This window comes from Paramisgurnus dabryanus, chromosome 12 (genome assembly GCF_030506205.2).
Source record: "Paramisgurnus dabryanus chromosome 12, PD_genome_1.1, whole genome shotgun sequence".
Lineage (NCBI taxonomy): Eukaryota > Metazoa > Chordata > Actinopteri > Cypriniformes > Cobitidae > Paramisgurnus > Paramisgurnus dabryanus.
Genome location: NC_133348.1, coordinates 31,967,467 through 31,979,116, shown reverse-complemented (window position 1 = coordinate 31,979,116; position 11,650 = coordinate 31,967,467). Strand labels below are relative to the sequence as shown.

Here is an 11,650-nt window from a genome sequence, read left to right as displayed (position 1 = left end):
TGAAATATGAAAACTGCATTCTTAGACCTTTCCAACAATATATACTTTGTCCTGATAGATTAACATTAACATGAAAAAAATTTAAATAAACTTGAGTGTCCCGCTTACAGGACAGTGCCAGTTAACGGGTTAATAATCGACTGATTGAAGACACATTTATCACTTTTACCTCACTGTAGCGCTAAAAGAAGGGGTTTTATTGCAAACATTTGACGTCATGTATAGTGATGAAAAACAAAATGACATTTGTACTGTTTTTATTTTCACATTCATATTGCCAATCCCAGTGTTAATCTATTGAATCATACATGTGTTGATTACCAGGGTACCTTTTAAAGCCATCTCTCTCTATACTGAGCTGCGCATAACCATGCTGTCAAGAACTTGATGTGGCCAATTTGAGATCGGACTAATATCTGAGAAATTAATGTATGTATAAATGATAATACCGCAGTTTGGCAAGTGAAGGAAGAGCTTGGCTCGGGTCTTGTGAAGTCCTTTGTGGCAAATGAGGGCAAACACAATCCCATTGAGTCCTGCAGGCCTTCAAAGACCTCACACTGGACATTTAATCCAGTTTAGTGCCCCAATAATCACACTGACAGGTGGGCACTCGCTTGACAAGGACCGACCATCCGATAAAAATCATGTCCAAATATAATTTCTATTCATTTTGATTTGAAGATTGAATTCCAGTCAAATGGAGCAGAATTCTCTTCAGCCTCGTTTCTGGGGACGGCAGGAAAAATGCTTTGCATTTTTTGGCGAAACTCCTTCAGCTGCAATAGAGAAATGATATGCATCAAACCACACCTGCAGATTATAGTAAGAGAAAGAAAAGATGATAACATATGATGCCAAAAATGATACTTTGAAGAGATACGTACACTGTGGACGCCCAAGGCCTTCCATACGGTAAAGCTGAGGAGTCCAACACCACACCACGCGTAGAGCGAACCCCAACCCAGCGCTCGCAACGCTAATGATGCACCGCTTTCTGGCACCGCAGCACTTCCCACGATACCCTGAGCCCATGAAGACGAAAAAGGAGGCGTTGTTTTATTCATTGCAAATTATTTTATCAGCATTACTTAACGTTTATCAATAAGACTAGTAATGTGCATAAAAACCAACAGGGTTAAATTTAATGGTGTTTATTTTAATGCTAGCTTCAGTAAACCCCTTTTAATAGCATTGAAAAGTTAAATATATTAAGCACAACTCTCTGCTCTTTCTTCAAAATGCAAAAATCAAGCCTGTAAGCCATAACCATGTAAGACGAGCATATCAACAGGATTTTGAGTGAAAACCCAGCTCCTCTCGTCATTACCTCTGCTTTGGTTTTACCACATTGCAAGCAGAGATGATGCAGACAGGTAGTTGGTCGTTGTACCAGGCATCTACATCATAAATCAGGTTACATAAAAAGTGTTTCGGTGTTTGAACCAGTTACAATATTTTGAATTTCACGGTCTTTGAAATAAAAACCAGAAGAGTCATAAAAAGACCAGAAACATAATATAAGAAAGTAAATAAGGTCCATTTTTGTTCTTTCACACTGATTTAATGTCATTTATCTCCTCATTGCTCTACGTATTAAATTAGTTTTTATTTATTAAATACATTTATTTATTTATTAATTTTTTAGGAACATGTTCATCTCACTGTAAAAAACTAAAAATTTTAAGGCAATCAGGTAACTTACTTTTTTAAGTTGAACCAACCAAACCTTTTTTTCAGTGGGAATCATCTCTCATTTCACATAGAGAACTATGTTTTCACTTTGTTATATAAAACTTTAAATAAAAACAAAGTAAATAAGCGCCAATATATGTTTTGCAAGAAATAATTGATGACGGGCCATTTAATTATTAAAAAATAATGCACACCCAAAGTGCACTATCTGGGTATCATTCAATTCTGTGGATATTGCATGTTTGCAAACAGATGCAATGTATACATAATGAGTAATGTAGTGGTACTAGTCCAGATTATTATTACAAATTTCGAGAGGACATCTAATCAGATAATTTCTCATGAATAAACTCAAGCTGGAAATGCAGTTGGTGTTGTTACAGAACTTTTATAGCTTTCATCGTAAATTTTTATTTAGTCACTTTTGGCAAGACATCTGTTCGGCTGTGGTTTTAAAAATAGAACTAAAAAGTCTAAATGGCCATTTTCATTTACAGCTCCCAAAGAAGACAGATTTCTCTCTGAACAGAGAAGCAGTATGGTTTTCTTGAACATAAGCGGTACTATTAAACTATTACAACTGAACTAAAGGATAAAAGGCTACAAATCTTGTAATGTATTTATGTGCGATTGTGTTTAAGCTGTAATAAGACTGCCAAACACAAGAGTAAATTTGGTAAAAGTACTGTATAAATGATATAGTTTAAGGTGCATTCATGTGTAACTTAGAAGGATCTCTTGCAAGTAGGGTTGCATAACGATTAAAGGTTTTTGTTTACATCATATATTTGTGTGAACTGTAAATAATAATTATGTATATAAATATGCACACATGCATGTATATTATATATATTAAGTATTTATATTTAATATAAATTATACATAAATATACAAATGTATATACACATGTAAACATTTCTTAAATATATACATGCATGTGTGTGTTTTTATTTATACAAAGTGTTTTATAGAATGCTTTGGTTAATGCGTTGTCTCACATGATGACTTGTTTGTCCTGTGGTTGCTACTGTAGCTTCTCTATGCATTTCGAATGGGGGTTGAGCTGTGGACTGAGCTGTTGGTTGCAATTCACAGTCTCACCACTTGATGTCGCTAAAAATCTACACATTGGTCCTTTAAAGGAGTCGTAGCATGAAAATCTGACTTTATCCATGTTAAAGTGCTATAATTGGGTCCCCAGTGCTTCTATCAACCTAGAAAACATTAGGAACAGCTCAGTATCTTTGTTTTGGTAAACCATTTTCTGCAAGTAGTGATGTACCGGATTGTAGTTGATCCGTTATCCGTACGGATCTATTTACTTTTGCAGTCAGAACTTCACACGCAGTTATGTCACTGAATGATCATTAATGTGTAATTAATTATTGTTAATTGTGTACTACTGTATTACTGAAATGTATGATACCTTATTGAACCAATCGGGACTCTTCTTCTTAGCCATGGCAAGGGTGGAGCCAAACCCTGCAATCATTCCTGCTGTGCCCACAGTAGAGAGAAAAACGCCTCCTGCATAAAACAGACAAATAAAAATCACAAATTGTAACACGTTTCTGGTAGGGCTGTGCAAAAGTATCGATACAGCTAACTACCGTGATACATTTTCCGCGATATTGTATCGATATTTCGAACTCTGCTGTCGATATTTTTAAACCCCATTAAATCGCTCTGTCAAACGACCTCCTCCGCCGCTGCTGTAGTTGTCCCTGTCCAGTTGTCTGTCATATATAGCCAGTTAGCTGGAGTGAGAAAATGGCAGAAAATTGAAAAACACCTACAGCTTTCAAAGCCGAGGCGTGGAAGCATTTTGGCCTAAAAAAGTAACAAAATTCCACTCTATTTTTTACATTTTTTATTTTAAAAAGTATTGCAATATATTGCAACATGCAATGTATCATACCGTATATCGGATCATAATGCATTGCATCATGGGCCATGTACCGTGATACGTATCGTACCGTGAGGTCCTTGCCAATTCCCAGCCCTAGTTTCTGGGTTATGTACAACCTGATAATACAAATTAACTTGTATTTACTCTCAGCTAGTAACTATATACTGTAAATCAATGCAGATTGGTCCATTTTACAGCTTCTATAACCCCATGTTATTGCTTTCTTAGGCTTAATCACTTTCTGTATATTGTGCTTTGGATAAAGCATCTGCTAAATGACTAAAATATAAAAATTTCACCAGTCATAAATGTTGCTGTTACCATGAAAAAATGAACTGCGTAAAAGCTGTGCTGCAACCACCCACATGAAGCATTTCAAATTCAATCCCGGTGTAACATCCTGCACTAGTTATATATTTTTGTATTTGTAAGGTTTGCAATAAACAGAATGTATATTTCTTTTATAAATAATCTAAAAAAATTGTTTTTAAAATACATTAACTTTTATAATATGCTTATAGATCAAATAAGTAGAAAAACTAATGAATAAGTATTATATTAGTAGTGTTAATAATAACAACCGGCTTTAATTTTATGTAATATATTATATTGTTCTTGACTGCCTGTACAGTCTTCCCGAAATCAATGAGTGCAAAAAATTACATTAGTTTTCAGTTGATGTGACCCATCTGACCTACAGCTAGTTAACTAGATTTTGACTGATGTCGACGAGTAGTTGTTAAGAGCTGTCGGGTGTATGGTAATATCTGCATACGCTATTAAACAACAACAAACCTTTGATCAAGATTGATTTATCGTCATTCTCAGTCACATTTAGAGTCGTGCTCTCCTGCTCCACTGACATCTTGAACGCGTCCCACACTCATACGGGTCCGGCGGAAACATACCTGGCGGAACCTTTCGCATCTCATTAAAATATTAAACATGTACATCGTTAACACATTTCACGGATCAAAGTTCCGTTACAATCGGATGTATTGTTATTTATTTATTGTTATCTGATATGTTTGTATTATTATAGGCAGAATAACAACAACAATACAAGCCATATTTAATATTAATAACATCACAGATTTAACCAGAAGAATGTAGATGTTAATGATTACCATTAAGTGAGCTGCCTACGTACTATTTAAGTTACATACAAATTTCGGGCAACGGTTCAATTGGACGGAGTGTTTTTCGAGAAGCACGTAGGCAAAAATTCCTAATAGGCAAATCATAAGGTTTTAACGGCAAATGTGGCCACTAGGCACCTCAGTTGATGCAAAAACGCCATCTAGGAAGTGAGCTCACTAGGTTTTAAGACACTGCCGTTGTTTATAGGGTCATCGTGTGCTCAGAGCTCGCGCATTTCACGCGGTGTTCTGCTCGTCAGTGAGGACGCGCAGCGATCGTCGTCTTAACCGTTATAACGGATACATACACAGATACGCCGTTCTGTTCTTTAATCGCATCGTTATAATATTAATAACATTAACCAATTACTAAAGTTAACGCGATAAAAATCATTTGGATAAACGGACGTCGGAAGGACATGTTTACGTGATTTCCGTGGATTTGATTTCATCGGAACGCGTCTGGAGCAGAAACGAGACAAAGCGACATTTCTGGACATGATGCTCGCATGCCTTTATGTCCTCCTGGAGCGCGTCCTGTTGTGTAGACATCTGCAACGAAGAAGTTATCCAAACAAACACACGGATCTGATTTCATCTGGGATGTAAATTGTTTAAACTAAGTGCCATCGTGCTATTAAATAACTCAAGATTGTTCTAAAACATGGAGCAAAGAAAATGGTCGCTTGGTTCCAGTTGCGTGATTTTCTTTGACTGTGTATTGTAATGCCTTCTCTATCCGTGATGTTTCTCCAGGATCCAGCTGTCTCATCGGTTCCCTGTTCACTGGAGAACATTTGAATTCCTGCTTTGATTCACTTTTCCAGCTTGTTTTTTTGGGGTAAATGACAGGCACCATGCATTTGGGAATGGAGGAGCCCATCAGAGAGTGTCAGTATAACCAGATCTGTACACATAACTCCTCACCCATGGAGACCCCACACACCATCAAGAGGAAGAGCAAAAGGAAATGGAAAGTTTTTCCTGGACGAAATAAGTTTTATTGCGACGGAAGGATCATGATGGCAAAGCAGACGGGGGTTTTCTACCTTACCATGGTTCTCATCTTGGTGACCAGTGGCCTCTTCTTTGCCTTTGAGTAAGTGATGGTACTGTGGTTTTGGGGGCTAAGCAGTTACTTTCACCCACAGGTTCTAGCTAAAAGCACCATGGTGATATCATATGGTATATTTTGGAGTTCCTGTATGCAAATACCATAGTATCATTCATTATACCAAAGTACTACCAACACCACATACTACTTAACTTTTTAGTTAAGTGAACTGATTTGTAATATTTGATGACTTAAGTTATGCATTCATAACAGTGCAAGAGGTTAACAAAGTAACTATGCAAACATTAAACAAAACAGAGACCACACTGTAACTTGTTTAAACAGGTCTACATAGTTCCCTTTCTTTTTGGTTCTGATTGCTTTGATAGAGGAGCTGTTGTGCTTTAGTTATATTCGGGTGTTTTACATGAATTATATGTACGGTCAAGCGTGGCATTTTATCTTGAGGTCCACTTAAAACCCATTCTGGAAACTTTACAAGGAAAAATACATGGAAATATGGCAGATGAGTCAGATGCAAGGGAAACTAATGTTTGTGATAGTTTGTCTAAATTACCCAAAATTTACAAATTATTTCTTTTAATTTTTTAAGTTTCCTACTTGGAATATTTCCAAAATTCCCAAGCTTTGCAACCCTAGGACATATTGCACGCTGTAAGGAAGCCCTTGTAGAACTGTCAAAGAATAACGTTTGCATTTCCTAAAAACTTTAGACAAGAGAGCCTTGTGCTTAGATCTGTGTGGGTTTACCAATGCTCTTTACATTGTGTGTTGATGACAGTATATAGCTTAAGGTTGTTCGCCTGTATCCCATCTTTGTATGTGGAAGAATGTCTCCGTGTTATCCCGAGACTGCTGCTACATGTGGATACAGGATGTGTCCCATCCCCCATATCTCCAAACCCCATACATTCCATACCACAACTTCCAAAACATAGACGTAGTGTGGTCCTGTTTCCATAGCAACGATTTCCCTTTCCCGATCTTTGTGTGCTTTTGGAATAAGCAGCGTCTCCTAGGAAACAACAGGAGGACCCGGCCCACGGTTTTATTTTCTGTGCTTTTGAGGTAATTGTGTCGTGCTTTTTCAAAAGATTATTAAGTCTTTACGGAGGCCTGTAAAGCCTTCAAGTCCAGATCTCTGACTTGACTGAAAACACATCAGCTGTGTTGGTCTTTTTGGGCAGTTTAGCACAGGCTGTTTACTCGAAATTCACTGTGAGGAGTAAATGATGATCTAGTGTACTGCAGTGAGCTTGTATATCATGGTCATGCTGTTGATAACCACAATCGTTTGAATCGTCCCTCAGCTCGTAAAATCAAATAAATATTGAGTTTCCAGTATGCACTTACAATGGAAGTCTATGGGGCAAGACATTCCAGAGGGTGGAAAGCGAAACACAGAGCATTCATTGATGTTAAAGCACATAATGCACGTTTTAATTCACCCTATACAGAAATGTCTGTTAAAGTCTCCCTGTAGTCAAGAAATGTTCATCTTTCAGCATCATGATATCATATATAAAAGTTTTACCTGTCACAGGAATTTCTTCATGCTTTAAAACTGCTTGAATGTAACTCTACACAATTTCCACGTTAATTAGTATACGCCGATCTATGAATATCAGCTGATCTCTGGGTCTGGCACTTGCACTTTTAGCATAGCTTAGCACAATCCATTGAATCTGATTAGACCAGTAGCATCGCGCAAAAAAAATACTAAAGATTTTCAATATTTTTCCTATTTAAAACTTCTGGCGTAATAATGAAGGACTTTGCTGCTGTAACATGACTGCAGTAGGCGTAGTGATATTATGCACTGCCCGAAAGTAGTCCCCTGCTATTGAAAGGGGAGTAGGGGACTATTTTTGGGCAGTGCGTAATATTACTATTAATACATGGTACATCAGCAAAGTCCTTGATTATTACGCCAGTTTGAGAGTATAGTTCCCTAGCCATATTTGCCTAGAAAATTGCAACTTTTAATTTTCTGTCGGTCTTAGTAAACGATGTAACTACAGAGGAGTCAAGTTTTAAATGAAAAATATCAAAACTCTTTGGTTATTTTTAGCGCAATGCTAATGGTCTAATCGGATTCAATGGATTATGCTAAGCTATGCTAAAAGTGGTAGCACCAGACCCGGAGATCAGCTGAATGGATTCCAAAACGGTAAAAATCAAATGTTTAATATTAGGGGAGCTGGAAAATTAGCATATTTTCAAAAAAAAGTGGAATGTCCCTTTAAAACATATTAAAAACACTACATAGACATATAAAAAACAATAAAAACATGATTTTCCACACAGTGGAACTTTAATTTAGCTTTAAAGTCCACATTATTTTTATGGCTGCATGACACCAAAGTCTTGGTAAAGCAAGATCTGTCAAAAACTAACCCTGCACTAAGTCCCTTTTCCAGTGAATGTCATAACGGTTGACGATTTGTTCATTTTACTGGAAAGCGGGACTAGAGTGGCCATATTGAACACTGTAATCTCCCCCATTCATAGCAAGAGCAAAGATGCATCTTGGGGAAAATATCTTTGACTATATTGAAGAAAATGCGATAACTTGCTAAGTAATGTGATATACGATATGCAAAACAATAACGCTTTAAGTGTGTAAAATCAGTTTGAATAATAATAATAAAATATATTTAAAAACTAAATAATATAATATACATACATGTTTCACATTGATTATTTTCTGGGAAAAGAAAGCATTACTCTCTGTCTCACCAGTCTTCCTACTATTTTTTTAAAATATAAATCAGTGCTAATTGCAATAAATCAACTTCAAGTCAGTCTTGTCAAGTCATATTTATTTAAAGATTGCTTTTTTACAATGTTTCAATGCTTCAAAGCAGCTTTACACGAGAGGCGAAGAGATAATAAAAAGTACACAAAATAAAAATTACAGAAAAAATGGAAAAATATTAAATGTATATGTATATAGTTATACATAAAGTCAATGTATTATTGCAAATTATATTTGTCCTTATAGATGGATTATAATCCAATTAAATGTGTATCTGTAAAAAAATGTTTGCACAACATTTTTTAAGGATATCAACTTGGATTTGCAAGTTATTTCAGTTTGTATCTTTTATCCTGACTAGTGATGAGTTACTGTAACTTATAAAGTTAAATTACATTTTGAAATTTAACTTTATTTTACAAGTTATAGCAACTCCGTGCTAGTGAAGGTAAAAAATGCAAGTTGCAATGACTTGTAACCCCAAGTTGATTTATAGTTAACCATTTAAGTGCCTTTTTTACAGTGATTGACTATCAGACATGAAGACCCAGGACTAGCTGAATAAATAAGCTTTCCATTAATGTATGGTTTGTTAGGATAGGACAATATTTGGCAGAGATAAAACTTTAAAAATCTGGAATCTGAGGTTGCAAAAAAATCTAAATTTTTAGATTAAAGTTATCCAAATGAAGTCCTTAACAATACTTATATAACAACACTTATTCGAAAGCTCTCTAAAATGCTTGATTCTGATTGGCCAGTCGCGACATTCCAAGGTTTGTTCTTTTCAGATAACTACTGCTCAAAACTAATAACACATGGTAACCCAGATGCAAAAAGAAAAAAGAGCAAATATTTCAAATCAAGATTTCATATGTTCCTTACCTTACTTATATGAGGTAAATAGCTGTGTAATAAGCGGGACAATGTACAGGCAGCAGGTTGTTATCGCAAAATATTAACTGCTTGGCGTCAGCCTGAAACTTGGGGCTTATTTTTGCAATGACAACCTGTTGCATTATCTCTTAAATATTACTAATTATAAATACATTTTTATATATATTTATGGTATGAAATTTACAAAATTGCTTCATGAAACATAATCTTTACTTAATATTCAAATTATTTTTAGAATTACTTTTTTATAATTTTGATCCATACAATGATTGTTGGCTAATGCCACACATGCGACTTATGGCTGCTTTTGTCACACATAATAGGTGTGATATTAAACTAAATCTTTCCATCTTACATTGAAGAAGTAAAAAGGAATATAAGAGTAGGAGTTTACATTAATTTGCAAAAAACCATTTGATAATGTAGTCAACATAAATAGTGTTGCCACAGTAAAAGTCCTTATGTGTCGGTATGAAATGGTCTTTTTTACAACCTCTCTGACTTTCATGATGTCCTCATAACTGGACTTTGGAGAGTACTGTGCAGTAAATTTTTAAGAGCAAACTACAACATACCACAGACGCTGTGATAAACACAGTATGACTTTTGTAAAAGGCCCTCTAGGGGCTTGCTATTTTAACATGGCACTCGATAGCATCTGACCGTTTTGGATAATTTAATTCCCATGCCTTGTTTTGCCTGGTCAATTTAGCAGGCGTCCAATATAGTAGCAAAAAATAGCAACTGTTGCAGACGGTTATAATGTTTATGTCTAACAGTTTGAAGGCCATTAGATAATATGGCAGGAAGATTTTGTCGCTTGTTAACTTCAACATGAACTTTTGTTTTGGAGAAAAAAACGTACATATAATTGGTGACATTGTCAGTTTATTATTTGAACACTCCTATTAGTCATATAAAGGTTAACCCATATCACTTACCCAACTAAAATCATCTGATATCTATCAACTGGTATTGTGTATTGTTTTAATATTTTTTTCAGAGATGAAGTCATGCTATAATATGTCATTTGACTTTAACCCATGTAAAGAAAATAACTCCACAAGTAGCTTGCTATTGTTTCAAACAGAGGTGGCAATAAAGATGCAACTGTTACAGATTGCAACGTTAAAGTATTGTGACGCATATAATAAAAAACAATGAAATGTAAGTAGTTACTTTTTAGTGATGTAATATCACAACATTCTCCAAGGGTTTAAAACTGTTTACGCTCCTTCTCTTCCAGCTGTCCGTTCCTGGCGTCAAACCTGACTCCGGCCATTCCGGCCATCGGAGGCGTGCTCTTCTTCTTTGTGATGGGAATGCTGCTTCGGGCGAGCTTCAGCGACCCGGGCGTCCTGCCCAGAGCCACACCAGAGGAAGCGGCGGACATCGAGAGACAGATAGGTGAGATGATGGCTCATCCTGTTTGTTTTCTCCTGCGGTTGAACTAAATTCGCCGGCTCTCACTGCAAGTCTCTGAGATGATCGACTGAGATTTCTCTTAAGTGAAACCAGAACATTTGATGTTATTCTCCTTTCGTGTGCGATGTGAATAATGCATGCTGCTGACATCCTAGAGTAATATCAAATCTGATGAAATATTTATACCTAGCACAGATTCGACGTGTCCTAAAGTATGTGTTCACATTATCCAGTATGATATTTTAATCCCTTTTCAGGTAACATTTTCTTACAAGTTGGTTGGGGTGTTTTTAAATTAATTTCATTCACTTGGAGTGTGCATGAGTGGTTATAAAATTATATGTAGTAGAGACCAAATTGGCTCTCTTTTATGAGGACCCCGGTGTTGGGAAATGGAAATCACTGGGACTGATCCAGTAAAGCTCATGGTTTTCAACTTGGGAATTGAAGTTACAGTATGTGTCCCTGCTGTTCAAATAAATAATATAGTGTCAAGTAAACACTGCTGTGAGCCCTAGGGATGCTGCATGCTGTTTAGAAGAGGCTGGATGGTGTCACAGGGTTTGCAGACAGATAAAAGTACCATGTACTTGCCCTAATGTCAAATGCTATTTGTTTTATAATGGAAGTGGATGGAGACTGGGGCTATTATAGGGATATAGAGCATTGCGTTAGCAGCGCAGGAGGTTGTGGGTTTAATCCCAGGGAACACGCATACCGATATAATGTATACCGTGTAATAAGTATTTTGC

The 11,650-nt window shown here is 36.2% G+C and overlaps 2 protein-coding genes across 4 annotated transcripts in view; one reads left to right on the top strand and one right to left on the bottom strand.

Annotated features, from left to right (window-relative positions):
* Positions 1–240: 240 nt before the first annotated feature.
* Positions 241–4,606, bottom strand: tmem242 (transmembrane protein 242). 2 transcript variants are annotated; one of them, XM_065268795.2, is made up of 6 exons: positions 4,400–4,510; positions 3,614–3,720; positions 3,306–3,452; positions 3,122–3,222; positions 888–1,025; positions 241–779 (listed from the first exon to the last, which is right to left on the bottom strand). In XM_065268795.2, the coding sequence occupies exons 3-6, from the start codon at positions 3,370–3,372 to the stop codon at positions 669–671; spliced, it is 417 nt and encodes a 138-aa protein (XP_065124867.1). In that variant the 5' UTR covers positions 3,373–3,452; positions 3,614–3,720; positions 4,400–4,510; the 3' UTR covers positions 241–668. The 2 variants fall into 2 exon arrangements, with proteins under 2 accessions (XP_065124867.1, XP_065124866.1); XM_065268794.2 differs by lacking the exons at positions 3,306–3,452; positions 3,614–3,720 and having other exon boundaries at positions 4,400–4,606.
* A 268-nt stretch (positions 4,607–4,874) lies between these two features.
* Positions 4,875–11,650, top strand: part of zdhhc14 (zDHHC palmitoyltransferase 14) — a 28,634-nt gene continuing 21,858 nt past the window's right edge. For both annotated transcript variants that reach the window (XM_065268789.2, XM_065268788.2), the window contains exons 1-2: positions 4,875–5,842; positions 10,720–10,880. In XM_065268789.2, coding sequence (XP_065124861.1) covers positions 5,589–5,842; positions 10,720–10,880 — 415 coding nt within the window. In that variant the 5' untranslated portion in view covers positions 4,875–5,588. The remainder of the gene's footprint in view (positions 5,843–10,719; positions 10,881–11,650) is intronic.